Source organism: Amblyraja radiata, chromosome 6 (genome assembly GCF_010909765.2).
Source record: "Amblyraja radiata isolate CabotCenter1 chromosome 6, sAmbRad1.1.pri, whole genome shotgun sequence".
Taxonomy (NCBI): Eukaryota; Metazoa; Chordata; class Chondrichthyes; order Rajiformes; family Rajidae; genus Amblyraja; species Amblyraja radiata.
In genome coordinates, this window is record NC_045961.1 from 42,292,358 (window position 1) to 42,318,628 (window position 26,271).

At 42.0% G+C, this 26,271-nt stretch overlaps 1 protein-coding gene across 1 annotated transcript in view; it reads left to right on the forward strand.

The window, feature by feature from the left end:
• mrps9 (mitochondrial ribosomal protein S9) overlaps window positions 1-26,271 on the forward strand; it is a 73,355-nt gene that overhangs the window by 17,970 nt on the left and 29,114 nt on the right. The window contains exons 3-5 of the mRNA XM_033022608.1: window positions 5,956-6,018; window positions 6,111-6,141; window positions 12,399-12,478. Coding sequence (XP_032878499.1) covers window positions 5,956-6,018; window positions 6,111-6,141; window positions 12,399-12,478 — 174 coding nt within the window. The remainder of the gene's footprint in view (window positions 1-5,955; window positions 6,019-6,110; window positions 6,142-12,398; window positions 12,479-26,271) is intronic.

Genomic DNA, 26,271 nt, shown 5'->3' on the forward strand with positions numbered 1-26,271 from the left:
TCCACCAGGGCAGGGAAAAGTGCCTGGGAGACCTTGGTGTGGGGCCTCGCATTGACCATTACTTTCTAAGAGGTAGGCCAAATCAGTCGAGTGAAGCCCAGTGGCAGGTTAACCACCACAGTCCACAGGGTATCAGCACCCCAGGCGAAGCTCAACCAAGTACTTTACCACCAACGGACACGAGTCCAGAGCCCAACCAGCCACAGTCAGCGGTAGAGAGGAAGATGGAAGGAAAAAAGCAGAATGGAGCAGTCACTGGCTGTGGCTGAAGAGAAAAGATGCTGTCTGGGCTGCCACGTGACCATCAAGAGGCTAACCATAAGACACACACCCAGGTCTGATCACCCTGCGGTGGGCCTGCCTCGACTGAGAGTGTCTTGTGATAAAAGGCCGAAACACCCAGTGATGTTGCGGTACACAACTGAAGATGTGCCTGATTGGTAGCAAAATCACCTAGTGGTCACCCCCAAGAATACCGGGTGTCATTTGTGGTGAAGAACCTTAGGGATTGTAACATCCAGTCCTACTAATCAATATCAAAATGAGAAAAATCTGAAGATGCTTAATAGAACACTCCATTGAACTTTAAATATATTCGTGTTGCTTTTATCTAATTGATTTACTTTGCCTATTTTCACCATTATACAATTATTCTTGATGCATTATGATTTTTACTCATTTATAATAAATAAAGTTGTTAAGACAAGCGTGTCTAAGTGAAATTGACAACTAACATGAAGAGCCAGATGTTGATTATGGAGCTCCAAGAATCGGCTGAGAACAGTTTAAATAAATTAGCACCTGCACATTAGCTGGTCTTGCTATTAATTTAGAAGCGAATCAGTAGAAATGACACTTGGTAGAATCATTGATTAAGTAAATAGCTTCATTTTCGCTGCCGTGGCAGGGTAACTAATTGATAGAAACGGCCAACATGACCTAGTGCTTTTCCCATGTCAGTGGTATAGTCATATTCAATTCTCTGTCACTGGAACAGGTGAAACAAACCCTACTTGTGAATTATTGATCTGGCAGGATGCCAGGATATTGATAGCTAAATTAAACTTGAGAAATTCTGTTTAGAAATTAGGTCAAAATCAGATTATTGCTGAATAGTAACGTTTTTTTCCCCCATTTATTTATTTTCTATTGTTCTCAAGGACGCAATTTGTCTAATACAAAAAACATTAATGTTGTGGACTATCAGTTCCAAGATGGCATTCATGAAAAAAAATATGCCATTTCAAGAAGATTTTGAGATTTGTTGCTTTAAAATATTAAATTTGAGATTAAAAAAACATTGTTTATTTTGCAAAACAAATATATAAATTATGTTTCTTGTTGAGTGCTATTTTTGCAGCATATTTGGAGTTTCAGAAGTCCCTTTGTAGTGTGTTATCATGTAATTGAAACTTGAATTCAAGCTTGGACCCAGCATCTCTCTAGAAGTTGAGAGCGTATCATTTGGAAATGGCAAGTAGATCCTTAGACAGTGCAAACTTAAGACCTTTCCCACAGTCTGCCCTGGTGATTCCGCAATTACTTATGCTGACAGAGGCCTATTTTTTTGAGTTTTTAGAGATACAGCGCGGAAACAGGCCCTTCGGCCCACCAGGTCCACGCCAACCAGCGATCCCCGCACATTAACGCTATCCTGCGCACACACACTAAGGACATTTTTTACATTAACCAAGCCAATTAATCTACAAACCTGTACGTCTTTGGAGTTTGGGAGGAAACTGAAGATTTTGGAGAAAACCGACACAGGTCATGGGGAGAACGTACAAACTCCATACAGACAGCACCCGTAGTCGGGATCGAACCCGGATCTCCGGTGCTACATTTGCTGTAAGGCAGCAACTCTACCGCTGCTCCACCATGACGGCCTATGCCCTATTCATATGGCACTACATGTCTCTGATCATTAATTGATTGACAAGAAAGTTTAATGGAAAAAATCACTTCCCTTCATTTACCTTTCTAATGAAGGTAGGTGAACCCATTCCAAATAAAAGGTATTGTGTGGCTGGTGTAAAACTGAGTGATTAGATCAGTTGTATGATGGCCTATTCATAGTACATATCACATGTTTCTCAAGTTAATAGAAGTAATTCTGTTGGTGATTATCAAAATAGTGTAGAATAGTGCAGCAGTGTATTGCAACATAAATTTACTCTTCCACATTTCATATTGTGTTAATGAGAACGGAGAAATTGTTTAAATTGTTAAATTTGTATGCCTACACACAGACGATCTTATTCATAGCAATAATTAAAGATGATGGGAAGAGGTAAAATATGGATAGCTGTGTGAGGCGGTGGGTTTATAGTAAATGCCAGTATGTAATTTGTCACCTGAGATCAAAGAGAAAAATCCAAAGAAAGAAGAGAAGTGTCAGAAATGGTCCATGAATTTAAGTTAGTAACACAGATGACACAATTGACAAGTTACGCACAGGTCCAGATAGCAGTATCAAAGGATTTACAGATATCGATTCGGGGAGAAAGACACGAGGAGTGGTATCAGAGAAGATTTAGAATAAAGACTGTTTCAGAGAGACAATTAAAATTCAGATGCAGCTGGAGGCCATGCGAATATTTAAAGCTACACCTTAACAAAGGCGTTGAGCGGAATTGATTAAGTTGTACAGGATAAGAACAAGTTCTGCTAGCTGTATGTTGGTGGAGGGAAACTGGTTAGATTTTAATTGCAGTAAGAAGCAGAAGGCTTTAAGAAACTCCTGAAGAGGGGGGTGGACATGTATAAAGAGTGGACGTCCATAGTGAAAATGAGGCGGCCTGGGAATGGAAAATTGTCTAGGACCTTCCACCCTACCAGCCGTCACATACAACAGATAATCCTCCGACTTTTTCGCCACCTCCAACGGGATCCTACCACGGGCCACATCTTCCCATTTCCTCCCCTTTCCGCAGAGACCGTTCCCTCCGTAACTCCCTGGTCAATTCATCCCTTCCCACCCTAACCACCCCCTCCCCTGGTACCTTCCCTTGCAACCGCATGAAATGCTACATGTGTTGCTTTACCTCCCCCCTCAACTCCATCCAAGGATCCAAGCAGTCTTTCCAGGTGTAGCAGAGGTTCACCTGCACCACCTCCAACCTCATCTATTGCATCCGCTGTTCCAGGTGTCAACTGCTTTACATCGGTGAGACCAAGCGCAGGCTTGGCGATCGCTTCGCCCAACACCTCCGCTCAGTTCGCAATAGCCAATGATCTCCCGGTGGCTCAGCACTTCAACTCCCCCTCACATTCCGAGTCCGACCTTTCTGTCCTGGGCCTCCTCCATGGCCAGAGTGAGTCCCACCGCAAATTGGAGGAGCAGCACCTCATATTTCGCTTGGGTAGTTTACACCCCAGCGGTATGAACATTGACTTCTCCAATTTCAGGTAGTCCTTGCTTTCTCCCTCCTTCCTCTCCCCTTCCCAGCTCTCCCACAGCCTACTGTCTCCGCCTCATCCTTTCTTTTTCCCGCACGGCCCCACATCAATCTGAAGAAGGGTCTCGACCCGAAACGTCGCCTATTCCTTCGCTCCATAGACGCTGCCTCACCCGCTGAGTTTCTCCAGCATTTTTGTCTACCTGCCAAGCTATGCTCATTTCTTTTCTTGTTTCGTGGAGCTACCTGATCATTTTTTAATTTAATTTGTGACTATGGCTTCTTGCGTTTGTAAATTTGTAATTAAGGTGATCTTAAAGGGGCAGTTGTGGTGGGGGGGGGGGGGGGGGTAGTATAAAGACTGGACGTCGAATTACTATTAAAACAATGTACTTATGCTATAACACCAGGATAAGAGCTCAACCAAGAAAACCAATGCCAAAGTAGTGACTGAACTATCTTTACACGCATGTTGTAGGACAATAACCAACTTCAAATCTGAGGAAAGACATTCTTGCCATAGAGGGAGTACAGAGAAGGTTCACCAGACTGATTCCTGGGATGTCAGGACTTCCATATGAAGAAAGACTGGATAGACTCGGCTTGTACTCGCTAGAATTTAGGAGATTGAGGGGGGAATCTTATAGAAACTTACAAAATTCTTAAGGGGTTGGACAGGCTAGATGCAGGAAGATTGTTCCCGATGTTGAGGAAGTCCAGGACAAGGGGTCACAGTTTAAGGATAAAGGGGAAATCCTTTGGGACCGAGATGAGAAAAGCATTTTTCACGCAGAGAGTGGTGAATCTCTGGAATTCTCTGCCACAGAAGGTAGTTGAGGCCAGTTCATTGGCTATATTTAAGAGGGAGTTAGATGTGGCCCTTGTGGCTAAAGGGATCAGGGTGTATGTGGAGAAGGCAGGTACAGGATACTGAGTTGGATGATCAGCCATGATCATATTGAATGGCGGTGCAGGCTCGAAGGGCCGAATGGCCTACTCCTGCACCTATTTTTCTATGTTTCTGTTTCATATTCAGTAATACGCTATCTACATGTTAACAAATACACAAGCTAAATGTTTAACCAAGAAATTCATTGCCACATGAGAATCTAAAATGCCTTTACACAGTTAAACTATGGGACAACAAAAAATAGTTATGTAGATGCCAGTATATTTTGGAGTTATCAAGTGGACACCTCCCTTCATTGAGTTAGGCCCATGACAGCTCAGGAGGGCTCAACAGTTCTGGCATCCCAGAATTACCTCGCTCAATACCTGCTCCTCGCCACCGATGCTACCAGTATGCACTAATAAATGAGGCAGTGGGGGGCCAGGGAATCGGAAGAATACAGAAAGGCATCCCGGATGTGGGTGTGAAGGGACTAGACAAGGGGAGGTAGGTTAGATATTGTTTTCCACCTTTTTTTATGCTTTTATCGTTTGTCCCTTTCAAAAATGCACAAACATTTGTAAATTGTCACAATGCTAAGCTTAATTAAATGAAGCGATAGAATCTGAACAGATCAGTCAAAATGCGAAGCACCGTGCCAAAGCAATGCTAGTTTCTTTTCTTGTATCTGAAGCTATCTTGGATCTTTTTAATTTGTGACTATAGCTTGTGTTTGTAAATTGTATATGACACACCAGTTCCATATCATATGAATCATTACATTAATAACTAATCAGTGAACCATACATTCACATTTACTGAACAGATGGTTGTCATTTGGCCCTCTAACTTTGCTGAAGTAACCAAAAATATCCACTGCTTTACATTCTCCTTAGCACAATATCATTGTCTACTTCAATTTTTTTTGTCTGCACTACCCTTACAAATCATTATGGTGTCTGCCTTGGCCATTATCTGTGAAAAAGCATTTTATGCTCTGGCAATTCTGTTGAAAGAAATTTCTCTCGCCACTCCTGACTCTGACAATTTTAAATTGTTGTCCTTGTCACAGTTTCTCCAACCACAGGAAATAAAAGTTCATTTTGTGTAACTAAGATACTCCTTAATTACAAAAGCCCATGAAATCTCCTCTTAATCTTTCTTGCATTAATGAAAATAGTCCAGTATCTCAAAATCCATGGTTTCTTTACACATCTTACTGTAAATTCTGTGCAGCTCCAGTGTACGTCCCATTCATTTTAGGGTGCCTCATGTTGCAGAAATATTATGTATAAATAAGCAATATTTACTATAATTTTTAACTGCTAATTTTTATTCTCCTGAAAGCAAGTTATATTGGAATATATATAATATTACTTGTGGCTACCGATGCATTGCCAAGTGATTGTTTCAAAATTATTTTTATTGTAGTGTTATTACCCATTCTCCTTGTATCATTATTATTTCTTTAAGATGTAAAAACTTAAGATTTGTTGAACATGTAATACTGTTATGTTGACCCTGAACACATCAATCAGCTGCTAAATAGTAAAATCTCTACCCTCAGGGAAAAGGTGCTTCATTTATCAGTTCAAGCAAAAAATGACTAATAATTTCACAAAGATTTTGTTATTAAAGGCATTGACTTATTTATCATTTTTATTCCAGAGATCCATTAGGTACCTCTTTCCATCTGGTTTATTTGAAAAGAAGGCTAGACCTATCATGAAGGTATTGAAAATGTTTTGCATCTCAAGTTTCTACTTCAATTCACTATTTATTCATTTATCTTTGCTGATTCTAGTATGTCTGATTTATTTCAGCATCCTTTGGAAGTTTTTCCAAAACAGAGAGGTAAGATGCCATTTCCTAATGTTGTGAAAAGTGGAAGCATTTTTGGTCACTTTATAATGAGTATATATACATTTAGTGTATTTGCCAATTGCTTTAAATTAGAAACTCAGTTATCATCTGTTCATTGGTGTGCTCTGCTGTATCAATTGTGTGCTATAGTTTTCACGGAATCATTCCACAATCTTTAAACAAGACTCAAGATTTATCATGCATCTATTGTTTGTTGTTGTCCTTTTGCTCCATCTCTGCCGATAAAGACAACCTCTGAGCAATCACTGTTGATATTGTTTTTCATTACAAGAATGGAAATGATTTCCAGACTTTGCCTTTCCAATTCCAGGTGTTGCATATGGAGAACCTTCTACAAACTTCCTGTCTCCAAATTTCTTCTCATCAGTAATCCTAAAGACATTTTTAGATTTAACTTCCATTTTGCTACCTGTCTCACAATGGTAGGATATGCAGTAGATACCTGGTGGTATTAAAATGAGTAACTATGCAGTATTGCATAAGTATACATTTAATACCTTATTGGCACTGATGTCCAAGCAGATTTGAAGTTAAACCCATTTACCCCAGAAAGTAGCTACCCAAGTAGATAGACAAAAATGGGGAGAAACTCAGCGGGTGAGGCAGCATCTATGGAGCGAAGAAAATATGCGACGTTTCGGGTCAAGACTTCTTCAGATTGAAGAAGGGTCTCGCCCCGAAACGTCGCCTATTTCCTTCGCTCCATAGGTGCTGCCTCACCTGCTGAGTTTCTCCAGCATTTTTGTCTACCTTCGATTTTCCAGCATCTGCAGTTCCTTCTTAAACTTCCCCAAGTAGATATGCTGGTAAAGAAGGTTTACTATTCTTGAGAATGCTTAAGCACGTCCAGACCTGGTTCCTTGAGTGCATAATGTTTAGTTCCCGTGAGGGGCCTTTGAATCCTTTAATTGTGGCCCTCTTCAGACATGTATGTACATTGTAGTCCCATGCACAACTATAACATTACCCAAAGTTATGGTCACAAAATAAAGTATATCTAATTTAATACAAAATAATGAGTGCCTAGTTGCAAATTACTCAATAATTTCGATTTTTTTTTAAAGGGAATTGTAAAGTTCCCCATCTCATAAGGAAAGGAATTGCTTTTAAACCATGGCAGAGTAACAGTAGAGAAATGTCTCCACAAGCTAAATGGTGGTGTAAGAATTTCTAGTCTTTAACTCTTCTTTTGACCACAGAAGGAATCTATTAGAAGAAAATAATTAAATTCACACACTAATTGAATTAAGAATATTGCATAATAAGCCATCTGAGACCCTTTACTGTTTAACTTTTTTTCACTGCCATTTTAAATATCAAGTGTTTTTGTATCCTCAGTACTACAGTGAAACAAAAGGTAAAGAGCTCAGCCAGTTTTCGGGGGGTGGTGGGGGATGTTTAGAAAGAAAGTGGGCTGATTCTGGGGGAGAAAAGGGAGGAGGAAGGAGACTGTTGTGGGTTAGTTACTTAAAATTAAATCTCCCTCCAGTACTTCCTAAAGTGTAGCAGCCAGAATTGTTTAAGTTGTGACCTAACTATGTTTTGTACAAATTCACTATAACTACCAAGCAGCAGTACCCATTAGGCAATGCATTCATCCTATGTTGCCAGCTCTTGATATCTAAGAGAAAATGGAAACAATGGAAAAGATATGTAGTTATCAAAATCATTAACGATTTATGACCATCCATATGGTACCTGGATTGGGGCAAATTGACTGCATTTTTGTTCTTCCAACATGAGATGAGCTTGATGATCACAGTTTACATTGTCATGGTCAGAGTTGGGAATGTTTTGTTTATTATAGACTCATGCAGCACAGAAACAGGCCCTTTGACCCAACTTGTCAATGCCAATCCAGATGCCCCAACCAAACTAGTCCCATTTTTCAATGCCCGACCCATATCACGCTAAACCTTTTCTATTCATGTAGCTGTCCAAATGTTTCCTAATAAGTGTTATTGTACCTGCATCAACTACTTCCTTGGGCAGCTTGTTCCATATACCCGCCACCGTCTGTGTGGAAAAAGTTGCCCCTTGGATTCCATTACCCCTCACCTTAAACATATGCCCTCTAGTTCTTGATTCCTCTAGTCTGTAAAAGATCTACTCTATTCTACTAATGATTTTAAACACCACTATAAGATCACCCCTCGGTCTCCTGTGCTACAGGAAATAAAGTGCTAATCTGCCCAACCTCTCCCTGTGGCTTAGGCTCTAGTTCTGGCAATAGCCTCTCTGCATTCTTTACAGCTTAATGGGATCTTTCCTATGGAGGGTGACCAAAACTGATCACACTACTCCAAATGCGGTCTCACTCTCGCCTTGAACAACTGTGTGAGATATATTGTTTGTGCTCACAATCACTACTCAGAGACTGTAACACAAAGTTCCAACTTCTATACTCAAGTCCCTGACTCTTGAACCCTCTCTACCTGTGATGCCCTTTCAGGGAACTATGTTCTTTGAGATCTCTATCACACTCCCTTGAGCTCTGCAGTTCACTGTGAAGGCCCTACCCTGATTTGTCTTCCCAAAATGCAATGTCCCCACTTATCATCTTCACTGTCTACGATACCAGTTATTTTAATGTCATCTGCAAACCTACTGATTGTGCCTTACCAATAATCCAATGTGCAATGCGGGTGTGGCTGACAGATCAGTATCCACTGCAATTTCTTAATTAAGATGTTGCATAGTTGATCACTTTGGACTGTTGTAGTCTACGTGAAGGTAGCTCCATACCATTTTCTAGACAAGAAGGTTTAGAAGTATGACAAAATCAGAATTAAAGAAGATAATTTTTATAAATATAAATCAGAGAATGATTTGGAAGGGATATTGGAGCTAGTGGTGCTCCTTTGGACTTCTAGGTAGTAGTGTCTCCATGTTTTACAAATGAGGTGGTAGACAACTTTCAGGAGTCACTTACTACAAAAACTTAGCCATTGACCTCAGATTCTAAATACTGTGAAGCTTCAGCCTTTATACATTGATGTTAAGTTTCTGACCATTGGTGACTGCTTCCATCCCCACCATTAATATCATAGAAGTATAGATTTATTCAGGTTGGAAACGTTGGGATTTAGCTGTGGAAATGCTGCAAATTATCGAGGGAGCAATTAAACTCGCGTTGGGAATTGTTGATGGTTAGTGTTTATATATTGCAAATATGAGTTGCCAACATCTGATCAAGTTAAGGTCTTGCAGTGTGTGGGTGCAGATTGCTTTCTCAAAACATGTTCATGTTATTGGCAATTTACCACATTTCTGACATTTTTGCTTGAAGCAAAGCCATTAATGAAACAATGGAGCGAAAAAAATACATTACGTCAGCTATGGTTACAATCCTCTTTCTCTGTGCAGGGTTATGGCTCTGGCTAGTGGAGTGACTTCTTTCTGATTTACATTACCTTCAATTTACAAGGGCTCCTTGATCCTACATTTGGTCAAAAGCTGTTATACTGTCAAGATCAGTCATTCTCGCCTCCAACACTAACTGTCTGGTCCATGTGTTACATAGAAACATAGAAAATAGGTGCAGGTGGAGGCCATTCGGCCCTTCGAGCCAGCACTGTCATTGTGATCATGACTGATCATCCACAATCAGTAACCCCGTGCCTGCCTTCTCCCCATATCCCTTGATTCCGCCAGCCCCAAGAGCTCTATCTTAACTATCTTTTAAATTCATCCAATAAATTAGCCTCCACTGCCTTCTGTGGGAGGGAATTCCACAAATTCACAACTCTCTGGGTGAAAAAGTTTTTCCCCATCTCAGTTTTAAATAGCCTCCCCTTTATTCTTAGACTGTGGCTCCTGGTTCTGAACTCCCCCAACATTGGGAACATTTTTCCTGCCATTTAGCTTGTCCAGTCCTTTTAAAATGTTATATGTTATATAAGATTCCTTCTCATCCTTCTAAATTCCAGTGAATACAAGCCCAGTCTTTCCAATCTTTCCTCGTATGACAGTCACGCCATTCCGGGGATTAACCTCGTGAACCTACGCTGCACTCCCTCAATAGCAACGATGTCCTTCCTCAAATTAGAAGACCAAAACTGCACACAATACTCCAGATGTGGTCTCACCAGGGCCCTGTACAACTGCAGAAGGACTTCTTTACTCCTATAGTAAAATCCTCTAGTTATGAAGGCCAACATGCCATTAGCTTTCTTCACTGCCTGCTGTACCTGCATGTTTATTTTCAGTGACTGGTGTACAAGGACACCCAGGTCTCGTTGCACTTCCCTTTTTCCTAATCTGATACCATTGAGATAATAATCTGCCTCCTTGTTCTTGCCGCCAAAGTGGATAACCTCACATTTATCTGCATTATACAGCATCTGCCATGCATCTGCTCACTCACTCAACCTGTCCAAGTCACCCTGCAACTTCCTAGCATCCTCTTCGCAGTTCACACTGCCACCCAGCTTTGTGTCATCTGCAAAATTGCTTGTGTTACTTTTAATTCCATCATCTAAATCATTAATATATATTGTAAATAGTTGCGACCCCAGCACTGAGCCTTGCGGCACTCCACTTGCTACTGCCTGCCATTCTGACAGGGACCCATTTATTCCTACTCTTTGTTTCCTGTCTGCCAACCAATTCTCTATCCGTGGCAATACCCTACCCCCAACACCATGTGCTCTAATTTTGCCCACTAATTCCTTGTATGGGACCTTAAAGACAGTTGCAATTGTGTCTGGCAACACAGTCATGGGTATAGACGGAGTAGAGAAGAGGACTGGACACACATCCTTGAGATGCTCCTGTGCTGATGGTCTCCAGGGTGAAAGTCTTGTTGCCAATTCCTACTGATGGAGGTCTGCGTGTGAGGAAATAGAGGATCCAATTGCCTAGGGATGAACAGAGACCTTTCCTTGAGTTTGATGATAAGTATGGAACATAGCATGGAGTCTGATTCTTTAATCGTGCATCCATGTCCAAAAGTGACATTAGTTACCATGTCAGTTGGACGAACTGTTGTTTTTTTTCTCTCATTTCCCTTGCTCAGAGATTTTAAGATAACTATAAGTCTCAAATTTGAAAAACTATAAATTGTAAAGTTTCATATGGAGGTGAATCGCTGGAGTTCTGTACCACCTTATGGTGGTGATGGCTAATGCATTGTGTTTTAAAGAGGAAATAGATATATATTTGAAAGATTAGTAAATGAAGGGCTACTTGGAACTAGCACAGAAAAGATGAGGCTAGGGGCAGATCAGTTATGATCATACTGAATGGCAAGACAGACTTGAGGAGGGATGTGTAGCACATCTTTCTAAAGGTCCTAATGTGATGGCTGCAATGAAAATGCTCAATGTGCTTAACGGAAGATCTGTGAGAGAACTTATGATTTGTATGACAGGTTATCTATTGTGGCTTTATTACTGCCCTTTTGGGAGTACTAAACACGCTAAGTCCTGATTTGTGGATTGAATTTCCTAACAGCTGCATGAATATAACCTTGCTGGACTCATCAGGTGTGAATGTCCACTTGACTCAAAAAAGAGCCTTTCCGTGAAGGGGCTTTCTCAGTTAAAATGCAGCTAAAGTTTGCATTGTGTTTGCTGCTGATTGCTTATGATCTGCCAGTTGGAAAGCAGCAGGGCTTATCTCAATGGTTAAAAATATTGTTAAATAGATTTGCAAGTTGCACGGACCATGCAGTGAACTGTTAAGAGTGTGTACAGTGAATAGCCAAGTAACTTGTGAAATTCTTCAGAATAAATCATTTGATCACATAGCTCTCTCAAAATTCTAACATAAAATATTACTGAATGCTGGCATTGGCAAGGTTCAAATTTGTTTGATTATCTTCACTTTCTATTTTAGAAGCAACATGTAGTGAGCAGTGGGTACACACAATTGCTGGGGAAACTCAGCGGGTGCAGCAGCATCTATGGAGCGAAGGAAATAGGCGACGTTTCGGGCCGAAACCCTTCTTCAGACTTTCGGGACCTGTAGTGAGCAGTGATCTTGTTTAGGCTTATCTTTAGCGCAATCCATATCTCTTTTAGTGTATTGGCCAGAATCGATTAGATGGTCCGTCTGTTCAATGCCCTGGAAATGTAATTCAAATCTTTAGTTGCTGCAGCGTTTTGCATTTCACCTTCTGTTTATTTTGGTACTTACAAGTTTACTGTGCTAACATCATTAGAGCATTTACTTATGCCTTGGGTAAACCAAAATATGATTCTCCTTTTTTCCCCCCTGTTTTACAGCTGTCCAATGGGGAGAAGATGGGCGTCCTTTCAGTTTTCTTTTTTACACTGGAAAGCAATCCTACTATTCACTAATGCATGTAAGTGTTTAAATAATATGTGCAAAGGAAATAACTTGCTGCTGCTGTGAAAATTAACTTTAAAGTTTAAATGAAATTTAAGTTTCTAAGCTTAATTTCCATTGGCAAAAATAAATGAAATTTACAATCAGGTGCATATACAAAATGACCACTTTGAAAGCGTTTGAACCTGATTTACCTTTGTCATCAGTTAATTAAGACCATTCTAAAGCACTTCCACTACACTTTGAGTTGATTTAATACTCACCTACTCGTACCCTGAATCAAGACCCACTCGGTGTGACAAAGGTCTGGCTTTAGAAGCATTTATCATTTGTGTATCTACAAAATGCAAATCTTAATATAATACAGGCACAACACTGATTTTTCCGACAACTAATGGTCCGACACCACCTTTATTCCAGACAAAATTACAAGAGTGCACTTGAATTCCCGCGACTGCCTGAATAGGTCAATGGGAAGCTACAAATGCCATTGCATGGCGCACGCTCTTTTGGGATGTGTCCTACGTCTCGAAAGAGTTGATTCTATTTGTTATTATAATTATGTACATTTCTAGCACTCCATGGTGCTTTAGAGAGATGGGAGGGGTATAATTAGTGGGTCAGGGGTGTGTTATTCAATCATTATTACATGACCTCCATTGGCTCAGCAAAATGGATAATCCGGCAAGGGTCTGGAACCAAGGGTGCCGGAAAATCGGCAGTGTACCTTTATGTTGCAAAATTATAGTTTTAATCATTCGTGCATTTTACTTTTCTGAGTCATTGGCATCATTTTCCTTTCGAATTCTTTCCATCTCGCATGTCTCCTCGTTTTTTCCCCAACTGCATTCCCCCAAATGACAGCACCAGTAGCATCATGTCAGCATGACATGAACGTACCTGGCATTGCTTCAATTTTCTCTAGTTTATTTCAAAGGTTTCTTGTTATTTCAAAACTTGGTTAAAGATATTTCCCCTTGTCTAATGAAAACACAATATCACCTTACCATTTTTTTCACTAAGTACATTGTCTGCATCTGCAATATGCAAAGTAGGCCCCCCTCGGTCATGACTGACCATGGGTGATGCATTTTAGTTGTTGGCTGCTTGCTCCAAGCCTCGGCTGGAGCAGCGTCGCTTGTGGTTGAAGAGACCAATGCGGAAGTGACAGTCTCTGTGTCAAAGGTCACATTTGTGTGTGGTCTCTGGTCTGTTGAAGTTGCTGCGCTCCTTTCTGCGTGCCTGCTTGTTTGCCGCTGCGTTCAACAGTTTCTCTTCCCCCGGTTTGAGATGTTGGTTCAGGGTATCTCTCCACCTCGTGCGGTCAGCTGCAAGGCTCTCCCAGGACTCCACATCGATGTCGAGCACCTTCATATCTCTCTTGCTGACATCCTTGTAACGTAGCTGGGGGCGGCCGATGGCTAACCTCCCAGATGTCAGCTCTCCATAGAGAATGTCTTTTGGAATACGGCGATCCACCTTGCGATAAACATGGCCCAACCACCGCAGTCTGCGCTGCCTGAGTAGAGTGTACATACTGGGAAGGCCAGCGCGAGACAGGATCTCGACATTGGACACTCTGTCTTGCCAGGATATGCCCAGGATACGGCGGATGCTTCTCAGGTGCAAGGTGTTGAGTCTTCTCTCCTGCCTGGCATATGTAGTCCATGTCTCGCTGCCATACAGCAGCATGCTGATGACACAGGCGTTGTAGACTGCTATCTTTGTCTTCACTGTCAGATTTGGGTTTGTCCACACTCGGGTTGTGAGGCAAGTGAGAGTTGTAGGTGCCTTCCCGATCCTTTTATCAATCCCTGTGTCCAAGGAGAGGTTGTCGGTGATGGTGGAGCCGAGGTACGTGAACTGATGGACGGCATCAAGTTCGTAGTTGTCGGTAGTGATGACAGGGGGCGCCTCTGTATCCTGCCCCAAGACGTTCGTCTTCTTCAGGCTGGTGGTCAGCCCGAAGTCCTTGCATGCCCGATAGAAGCGGTCCATCAGTGACTGTAGTTCCTGCTGGGTGTGGGACACAACTATGGCGTCATCGGCAAACAACATGTCTCTGATGAGAGCTTCACAAACTTTTGTCTTTGCTCTGAGGCGGGTGAGGTTGAAGAGCCTGCCATCTGATCTAGTACTCAGTAGATCCCCTGTTTCAGTGCCGAAGGCATGTTTCAGGAGCAGAGCGAAGAAAATCCCAAAGTGTGTGGGAGCGAGGAAGCAGCCTTGTTTGACGTCACTGGATGTCGAAGGGCTCAGAGAAGCTGCTATTGAACTGCACTGTCCCCTTCGTGTTGATGTGGAGGATTCTATCATGCTCTACAGTTTTGTTGGGCAGCCAATCTTTGGCAGAGCCTTAAATAGGCCATCTCTGCTGACGAGGTCGAACGCCTTGGTGAGGTCAATGAAAGCAACATACAGTGGCTTCCGCTGTTCTCTGCACTTCTCCTGGAGCTGGTGAAGGGAGAAGACCATGTCTACTGTTGACCTTCCAGCTCGGAAACCGCACTGTGACTCTGGGTAGACACGTTCTGCCAGCTTCTGCAGGCGGATCAAGATGACCCGAGCGAAGACCTTACTGATGATGTTGAGGAGGGAGATGCCTCTGTCGTTGTTGCAGTCGCTTCTCTCGCCCTTGTTCTTGTAGAGGGTAATGATCGTGGCATCCCTCATGGCCTGTGGTACAGCTTCTTGCCAGCACTGGCAGGGGACTTCATACAAAGGAAGCAGTAAGGTAGTCTTGCAATGCTTGATCAGGTCAGGGGGAATCCCGTTGCTGCCTGGGGCCTTGCCTAATGCCAGGCTGTCAACGGCCTTGCTGAGCTCTTCCACCGTCGGCTCTGTGTCTAACTCATTCATGGTCGGCAGGCACTCGATGGCATTAAGGGCTGAGGGGGACACAGTGTTCTCTCTCGAGTAGAGGTCGGAGTAGTGTTCCACCCATCTCTCCATCTGCTGCCATTCGTCTGTGATTAGTTCCCCACTACTGGACGTAGCTTAGTGAGGACATCCAGACGGCCGCCATAACAGGGAACATCAGGGGAATGTACGATGGCATTAAGAAGGCATTAGGACCAGTCCAGAGCAAGACAGCCCCCCTCAAATCCTCCACTGGGGAAGTAATCTGCAATATGAAGTACACTGAAAACCCCAATGTCATTTTGCAGCGCATTTCTGTGCTTGAGAGAGTAGCTTAATCGGTTGTCTGTGAAGATTTGGAGCATTTTTTTCTTCCATTATTGTTACTGTTATTTTCATAGCAATACTCTCAGAAATTATCTATGTCTGTATTTTTAGGGAGAGACTCGAGTTATACATTTACTCAATTAACTATGCAACCAAATGCTAACCAATCTGATGTATGTGGCATATTTGGAATCACCTAGATTCACTAAAATCACACAAGCTGATTGTAAAATATTAATTCATTTTCGATCCTTGTGAAAATGATTGTTTTTCTTCAAATTTCTTGCTCACATAAACATTTTTGTTGGTTTTAACTTGGAAGGGTATGATAAAATAATAACAATTTAACCTATATTTTTTGGCAGAGAATAAAGCTGTGTATATAGATTGTTGTTGTATTAGGAATGCAGTATGTTGCCATTCACCTTGGTATACGTACTGCTGATGTGCTTGTTATGAGATAATATTTAACGCAAAGTTAGTACCTCTTTTACCACAACTTTCCATGTCCAGATTTGTAAGAGTTGATCACTGTAGTTATTGTCTGTGCATTTACTTTTGTAAGATGGAGCTCATTTCTCTCAAGGGCAGTAATGTGCCAAAACATTTCATGCTGGCTTATTATTCCCATGTGGCATTCTTACTATTCTTGTTTTTCCTTCACCTGCCATTGTACCACCTCCTCGAAACACCCGCTCCCTCTCGCCCCATTGTGCAATCTAATGTACTATGCACCATTTATCTGTTATTCCCAGGAAGATTGACAGGCTTCAACGCAGTACATCTTTTACACATTCACTTCCTTTCAGTTGCAGCTCAGTGGTATAAAATTATGCAAGTAATTGGGTGGCACAGTGGCGCTGCTGGTGGAACTGCTGCGCCATAGTGCCAGAGACCTAGATTTAATCCTGATCTCGGGTGCTATCTGTGAGTTTGCACATTTTCCCTGAAACCACATGGATTTCCACCGGGTGCTCCAGTTTCCTCCCACATCTCAAAGACGCGTGGAGTTAATTAGTGTGAACAGGAGATCAATGGTCAGCATTGGTGGGCCGAAGGGCCTGTTTCCATACTATATCACTAGTTTAGTCATATTATTTATCATTAATAAAATTACAGGCTACTTAAACATATTTTACTTTAGTTTAAAAAGATGTTTAATTAACCTGTAAATTCATTATTAATGATGAATAATATAGGCTAAACTAAATTCCCCACATTCATGATACGCTATTGCATGGGGATATCAAACTGAATCACAGTATAATCCTGGTACATTACCAAAAGTAGCAATACTGTTAGCTTTGCATCAAAACATTTCAATTTGTCTTAAGTATAAATGAGAGAATCTGCAGTGATTAACACCTGTTTTCTTTTAGAGTTTCTGATGTCTAAAAGTGTGACCGCAAACTTGTTAACCGCTTAGAATTCACTGAGAGCTGTTAAATGTAATACATTGGTATGAATCATTCAGTTATTTAATAATAAGCCATGATACAGTGATCACTAATACTCCTTCACGCAGTTGTGATTAGACAGCTATCAACTTGCGACCTAACTCATTTCCCCCTTCGGTTTTGTTACCTACAACAGCAACACTGATACAATATATAGAAGCATTTTTCCTTGTTCCTTTACTATCCCATTCTTAATGTGTTACGCCTTTGCTCGCTCTCCATTCATGGTCGCATTGTTCTTGCGTGCTGTTTTCAGAATCGGGGACAGTTTCTTCCCAGCATTTATCAGGCAAGTGAATCATCCTACCACATCCAGAGAGCAGTCCTGAACTACTATCTACCTCATTGGTGACCCTTGGACTATCCTTATTCAGATTTTGCTAGCTTTACCTTAACGTTATTCCCTTATGTATCTATACACTGTAAATGGCTCAATTGTAATCATGTATTGTCTTTCCGCTGCCTGGATAGCACACAACAAAAGTTTTTCACTGTGCCCCGGTACACATGACAATAAACTAAACTAAAATGAATTTATACATAGATAGAATATAGAACTGAAGAAGGCCCTTTAGCCCACAATATCCATGCTGAACATGAAGCCAAGTTAAACTAATTTTCTCTCCATGCATGTGATAGTTACTCCTCAGCTAAAACAGATATTTATTAAACAAATATAATGGTCTATTGCCAATAATATTATTGTGGACCGAAGTAAAGATAATTTTTATAAGCTACTTGAGCTACCTCTCATGATTCTGTTAAAAATCCGTTCCATCTGCCATTTACTATTTGTAAGATATCTTTTAATTTCACCATACCTGATGTGTGCCATGATATATCATGTTACATAATATTTATTGATTCATCACCCCTCCTCACAGCACTGTTCATGAGCTAACATATGATGGCAAGAAATATATATACTGCAAAATAAGGAACCACAGAATTGATTATTTTATGTTGTCTTTGTATTTTATTTCTAAATGTTATTATGCACACTTAGCTTCATGTTACAAGAATGATTTTATCATTGGTTAATACAAATCAACGAAGTGTTCTTTGGGGGAAAATAAATGTAATCTTAATTATCCTAAATAAAGTGCATATTAAGATGCCTAAGATATTTTTAATATTGCACAGGGACTGAAAAGGATCAAGTACTGATTTGCTTGTTTTACAGATAATTCTTAGCGAATTAGTAGCAAGAATATTATGGCTTGCCAGAATATAGCAAGAATGTTAGACAGCTCTAGACTGTATAATTCTTCTGCAATTTTTAATGTATATCATAAGGTTTGTGTGATCATGATTGGCAACATCCTAAAAATCATTTCAGTGCCTGTGTTTAAAAATTTGACATGATTTTCATATTTCTTGCTGTTTGAGCTGCTTCAAAATCAAAGCTATATTGTGCTGCAAATGTAGACTGTAAACCTGTGGAGCTTTTATTTTTGTTTGGTAAACCTTAGCCACAATAATTATATCCCATCCATACATTTATTTTAAGATGTTTTTGTAAGGGTTAGTAACTCTGAATTACATCATTAGAAAGCGTATAATAAAAATTAGTTTAAGTTCATTGGTGGTTATGATCTGCAGCATTACATTGTTTGATGACATTTCCATTTAACGTATTAACATTCAAAATCTTACAGAAACTGTCTGTAGGTTGTATTATAACATAGGTTTTGAACCTTTAGGCACAGTAGGAATTCACTTTGGGTCTTCTGTAGTTTCCAAGGAGAGCTTCAAGACAAAATCTTGGCTTGTCAGGCGCATTAATTTCTTGAAACCCTTTCACTCTTCATTGACCTTGGGCAAATGAGCTTCTTGCCCTAGCTGAAATGAAATGAATGATAAATGCAGAAAGTGCCTTTGCTGAGTAATGGGACTGCAGTGAAGGCTTCTCTGCAGAGTTTTATTCCTCTACAGCCTGAGGCAGCTCAAGGTCCCCTGCTGTTCATTTAAATAGGTATGTCAAATCTGCCTTGAAATGCTGCCTATTTGATCTGTGGTAATATTTGTGAAGGTTCCATATGGACTTGAACCCCTGCAGTGGCAAGAAATAATGTACAATGCTTCATAGTGCAGACACAAATTTTCTCTGAAGAGGATGCAACACCACATTTTAGCTGTCGGAGAGGATGATGTAGCTGAAATGTGGCACTGTCAGCTCTTCGCATGGATAGGCAGAACACAGTGCATATCTGGAAAATTATGCTTAACTTTCCATTCAATCATCATTTAAACTTTCAAACAGCATCTTAAATGATCTTTTTTCACAGTTTTCTGTAAATGTATACATTCAAAAAAAAATTAAACAAGTACTCGGTGTGCAAAATGAAATATCTGAAACCAAATATACTTGAAAGAAACTGAGTTATACTAATTTAAATTCCTGGCTTCCAATTCTTCTTCATTAAATCCCTCACTTCAATTCCGAATGGAAAAGAAAACCATTCCGGATTAATCACTAATTGTTTGACTGTATTTTATTTACATATGGCAGCGCAGTGGTGCAGCAGTAGAGTTGCTGCATTACAGTACTAGAGACCCAACTTCAATCCTGATTACAGGTGCTGTCCATACGGAGTTTGTACGTTCTCCCTGTGACCATGTGGTTTTTCTCCGGGTGCTCCGGTTTCCTCCCACATTCCAAAGATGTACAGGTTTGTAGGTTAATTGGCTTCTGTAAAATGTCCCTAGTGAGTAGGATAGAACTAGTGATAAGATGATTGCTGGTCGGTGTGGGCCAAAGGGCCTGTTTCCATGCTGTATTTGTAAATTAAACGAAATGTGCCTCGATGCAGAAATATTTTTTCAATGTTTATGATTTACACTCCTTTATGGGTGGAATTCATGTTGCAATTCAGCAAGAAGCTTTTCATCCACCAGGAGGAAGCCTCTGTGTAGTTACCTGCAATTGGACTTGTCTTTTCTCTTGAAGTTGACCACACAGTTATTGAGTCTTTCAGATTCCCAGCATACACTTCCCTTCTCAAATGAAAAAAGATAAATTTATTGACTCTTATACGAAATGCATCTCCTCATTGTTAATTCATCTATCAAGTCGACATGTCCCACATTAGAGATTAGTATATAAACTTAAAGCACACGGTATTGGGGGTTCAGTATTGATGTGGATAGAGAACTGCCTGGCAAACAGGAAGCAAAGAGTAGGAATAAACGGGTCCTTTTCAGAATGGCAGGCAGTGACTAGTGGGGTACCGCAAGGCTCAGTGCTGGGACCCCAGCTATTTACAATATATATTAATGATTTGGACGAGGGAATTGAATGCAACATCTCCAAGTTTGCGGATGACACGAAGCTGGGAGGCAGTGTTAGCTGTGAGGAAGATGCTAGGAGGTTGCAAGGTGACTTGGATAGGCTGGGTGAGTGGACAAATGCATGGCAGATGCAGTATAATGTGGATAAATGTGAGGTTATCCACTTTGGTGGCAAAAACAGGCAAGTAGACTATTATCTAAATAGTGGCCGATTAGGAAAAGGGGAGATGCAACGAGACCTGGGTGTCATGGTACACCAGTCATTGAAAGTAGGCATGCAGGTGCAGCAGGCAGTGAAGAAAGCGAATGGTATGTTAGCATTCATAGCAAAAGGATTTGAGTATAGGAGGAGGGAGGTTCTACTGCAGTTGTACAGGGTCTTGGTGAGACCACACCTGGAGTATTGCGTACAGTTTTGGTCTCCTAATCTGAGGAAAGACATTCTTGCCATAGAGAGAGTACAGAGAAGGTTCACCAGACTGATTCCTGGGATGTCAGGACTTTCATATGAAGAAAGACTGGATAGACTCAGCTTGTACTCGCTAGAATTTAGAAGATTGAGGGGGGATCTTATAGAAACTTACAAAATTCTTAAGGGGTTGGACAGGCTAGATGCAGGAAGATTGTTCCTGATGTTGGGGAAGTCCAGGACAAGGGGTCACAGTTTAAGGATAAAGGGGAAATCCTTTGGGACTGAGATGTGAAAAACATTTTTCACACAGAGAGTACAATACAATACAATACAATTCAATTTATTGTCATTTGGACCCCTTGAGGTCCAAACGAAATGCCGTTTCTGCAGCCATACATTACAAACAAATAGACCCAAGACACAACATAATTTACATAAACATCCATCACATTGATGTGATGGAAGGCCAAAAAAACTTTTCTCTCCACTGCACTCTCCCCCCCCCCCCCCCCCCCCCGATGTCAGAGTCAAAGTCAAAGCCCCCGGCGGGCGATGGCGAATTGTCCCGTGGCCATTAAAGCCACGCCGGGTGATGCAAGGTCGCACACCGGGTCTTGGTGTTAGAGCCCCCGGCCATTCCAAGCCGCGCGGGGCGGTGCTGTAAAGCCCTGCTCCAGGAGCTCTTCAACCCCGCAACTCGGGCGGGAGAAGTCGCCGTTGCGGGAGCCCGGAAAAGCGGTCTCCCCCCAGGGTCCCGCGGGCTCCCGGCGTCACTGTCCGCCAAACCCGCAGTTGCAGCCACCGAATCTCCGGGGGTCGGGCCGCAGCAGCGTCCACCACAGCTCCACCCGCTCTGGACTCGGCCAGCTCCGCGACGGTGAGGTGAGTAGTCGGCACCAGAGCCCCCGGTCTTCCTGTTGGAGGCCGCTCCTCGTTGCAGCCCCAACGACAACGGAGACCCGACAAAGAAAAGGTCGGGTCTCCCGTGCAGGGAGAGATTTAAAAGTTACTCCCACACCACCCCCACCCCCCCACACACATACCCCAACAAAAATAACAAAAACTACATAAAAACATAGACATAAAATAATAAAAACCCGCTGCTGACGAGAGTCGCGCCGCCTACCGGATATGATCATGGCTGATCATCCAACTCAGTATCTCTGTGAATCTCTGGAATTCTCTGCCACAGAAGGTAGTTGAGGCCAGTTCATTGGCTATATTTAAGAGGGAGTTAGATGTGGCTAAAGGGATCAGGGGGTATGGAGCGAAGGCAGGTACAGGATACTGAGTTGGATGATCAGCCATGATCATATTGAATGGCGGTGCAGGCTCGAAGGGCCGAATGGCCTACTCCTGCACCTATTTTCTATGTTTCTAAGTCAAATACAAAACATACTTCTCAACAAAGGATGATAATTGTGTTTCCCAGAGCAATGTCAACATTCAGCAGCTTGGGCAGCATCTGTGGAAAGGGAAACAGTTAACATTTTGCAATTTTGAGACATTAACTGTTCATCTTTTCACAGATGCTTAGTACCTCCAATCTTTTCTACGTTTATTTCAGAAATGCTGATGCTTGATTATTACAAATGAGTGTTTCATTCACATTTGCTTAGACAATGCAGTTTAACCCTACAGAAATAGCATTCTGGCATGAACTATTATATAGCATTTATACATTTATACACCCTTAAATAAATTCTTGTGTGTGACTGTTGACATAACATTTAACGAGACATGTGGGCTCGGACTGTGGCATTGTAGTCAGTCAGAGGCTAAATAATCTGCAGCATATGACTCCCCAAAGTTGTTATCGTTTGGATGTAAGCAATTTCACCAATGTTTCAGAATGTTATCATCTTTGTGCCAGAGCAGCAAAGCTGTCACTCCATCTTCTATCTTAAAAATAATACTTATTTCTTAAGCACTATGTACTGGACCCCAAGAAAGGGACTTTGTAGAGTGCCTTTGTGATGGATTATTTGAACAGCTTTATATTGGAGGCTACCAGGGAGAAGGCATTTCTGGATTTAGTGTTATGTAAAGAACCAGATTTGATAATGGACTGCGAGGTTAATGAGCCATTAGGAGGCAGTGACCATAACATGGTCAGGTTTAATCTACAATTGGAGAGGGAGAAGAGTAGATCGGAGGTGTCAGTGTTGCAGTTGAATAAAGGGGACTATGGGGCCATGAGGGAGGAGCTAGCCAAAGTTGACTGGAAAGGTACACTAGCAGGGATGACAGAGAAACAAAAATGGCAGGTGTTTCTAGGAATAAAACAGAAGGCGCAGGATCAGTTCATTCCTAGCAGGAAGAAAGATTCCAAGGGGAGAAAGGGATGACCATGGCTGACAAGGGACGTCAGGGACAGTATAAAAATTAAAGGGAAGAAGTACAACGTAGCAAAGATGAGCGGGAAGCAAGAGGATTGGGTAATGTTTAAAGAACAACAGAAGATAACCAAAAAGACAATACGGGGAGAAAAGATGAGGTACGAAGGTAAGCTAGCCAAGAATATAAAGCAGGATAGTAAAAGCTTCTTTAGGTATGTGAAGAGGAAAAAATTAGTTAAGACCAAAGTTGGACCCTTGAAGACCGAAAAAGGTGAATTTATTATGAGGAACAAGGAAATGGCAGATGAGTTGAACAGGTACTTTGGATCTGTCGTCACTAAGGAGGACACAAACAATCTTCCTGATATAGTAGTGGCCAGAGGATCTGGGGTGACAGAGGAACTGAAGGAAATCCACTTTAGGCAGGAAATGGTGTTGGATAGACTGATGGGACTGAAGGCTGATAAATCCCCAGAGCCTGATGGTCTGCATCCCAGGGTACTTAAGGAAGTGGCTCTAGAAATTGTGGATGCATTGGTGATAATTTTCCAAAGTTCTATAGACTCAGGATCAGTTCCTGTGGATTGGAGGGTAGCTAATGTTATCCCACTTTTTAAGAAAGGCGGGAGAGAGAAAACGGGGAACTATAAACGAGTTAGCCTGACATCGGTGGTGGGGAAGATACTGGAGTCAATTATAAAAGATGAGATAGCCGAACATTTGGATAGCAGTAACAGGATCGGTTCGAGTCAGCATGGATTTACGAAGGGGAAATCATGCTTGACTAATCTTCTGGAAATTTTTGAAGCTGTAACTAGGAAAATGGACAAGGGAAAGCCAGTGGATGTAGTGTACCTGGACTTTCAGAAAGCATTTGATAAGGTCCCACATAGGAGATCTGTGGGCAAAATTAGGGCACATGGTATTGGGGGTAGAGTGCTGACATGGATAGGGAAGTGGTTGGCAGACAGGAAACAGAGTAGGGATTAATGGGTCCCTTTCAGAATGGCAAGCAGTGACTAGTGGGGTATCGCAAGGCTCGGTGCTGGGACCGCAGCTATTTACAATATAAATCAATGATTTGGATGAAGGGATTCAAAGTAACATTAGCAAATTTGCAGATGACACAAAGCTGGGTGGCAGTGTGAACTGTGAGGAGGATGCTATGAGAATGCAGGGTGACTTGGACAGGTTGGGGGAATAGGCAGATGCATGACAGATGAAGTTTAATGCGGACAAATGTGAGGTTATCCACTTTGGTAGCAAAAACAGGAAGGCAGATTACTATCTAAATGGCGTCAAGTTGGGAAAAGGGGAAGTACAACAGGATCTGGGAGTCCTTGTACATCAGTCTATGAAAGTAAGCAAGCAGGTACAGCAGGCAGTGAAGAAAGCAAATGGCATGTTGGGGCCTTTATACAAGAGGAATCGAATATCGGGAGCAAAGAGGTCCTTCTGCAGTTGTACAGAGCCCTAGTGAGGCCACACCTGGAGTATTGTGTGCAGTTTTCGTTCCCTAATTTGAGGAAGGACATTCTTGCTATTGAGGGAGTGCAGCGTAGGTTTACAAGGTTTATTCCCGGGATGGCGGGACTGTCATATGCCGAGAGAATGGAGCAGCTGGGCTTGTACACTCTGGAGTTTAGAAGGATGAGAGGGCATCTCATTGAAACATATAAGATTGTTAAGAGCTTGGACACGCTAGAGGCAGGAAACATGTTCCTGATGTTGGGGGAGTCCAGAACCAGGGGCCATAGTTTAAGAATAAGGAGTAAGCCATTTAGAACAGAGATGAGGAAGGAAACACAGAGAGTGGTGAGTTTGTGGAATTCTCTGCCTCAGAGGGCGGTGGAGGCCGGTTCTCTGGATGATTTCAAGAGAGAGCTAGATAGGGCTCTTAAAATTGGCGGAGTCAGGGGATATGGGGAGAAGGCAGGAACGGGGTACTTATTGGGGATGATCAGCCATTATCACATTGAATGGCGGTGCTGGCTAGAAGGGCCAAATGGCCTACTTCTGCACCTATTGTCTATTGCCATTCTGTATAGTGTACAATCTACAAAATACACCGCAGCAACTCATCACAGTTTATTTGACAACATATTACAATCTTAAAGTCTCTACTATCAAGCAGGTTTCCCTCCAAAAGGGAATCATCCTGATTTGGATTTTTTTTTGTCTTATTCTTTCATTATCTTAAGCCCCAGATATGATGGAGGAGGAGTTAAGACGTAGAGGAATTTAATTTACTAATCAGAGAGAATGTCACAGCTGTTTGCAACTTGCACATACTGGACTGTACATCCACTGGGGCAATATGGGCAGAGCTCAAGAATAAGAAAGGTGCAATCACTCTGAGATAATACTATATGCCTCCCAAATGGAAGGAGGAGATAAAGAAACCTTCTTTGTGGACAGAGTATGGAAAGATGTAAAAGCAACCAGATTGTTGTTGAGGATGACTTTTTAACTTCCCCAGTATTGACTGGGACTTCCTTAGTGCAGCCCTACAGGACTGCTTGGAGTCAATTGATTGGGCAATGTTCAAGGACTCGGCAACAGACCCAAATGAATTTGCCACAGTCGTTACAGACTTCAAAAGGAAAGGTGTGTGGGACTGTGTTCCTACAAAAACCTTCCGAGTGTTTCCTAACCAGAAGCCTTGGATGAATCAGGAGATCCGCATTCTTCTGAAGACCAGATCCCAGGCATTCAGGTCTGGTGACTCAAAGGTCTATAAGAAGTCCAGATACGACCTTGATAAGGCCATCAAAAAGGCCAAAAGGGACTTCCACTCAAAGCTGGTGGATGGGGCGGATGTTCGGCAACTGTGGCAGGGTTTGAATGCTATCACCTACAAGGCGAAATCAGCAGGCAGCTCAGCGACAGCAAAGCATCACTCCCTGAAGAGCTCAATGCATTCTACGCACGCTTTGATAGGGAGAACACTGATGGGCCTTCCCGAGCCCCCATACCAATGATGGTATCACAGTCACAGAGTCTAACGTCAGAAGATCCTTCAAGGGGGTGAACCCTCGGAAAGCGCCTGGACCTGATGGTATACCCGGTCGAGTTCTCAAAACCTGTGCAGACCAACTGGCTGGAGTTTTTGCAGACATTTTCA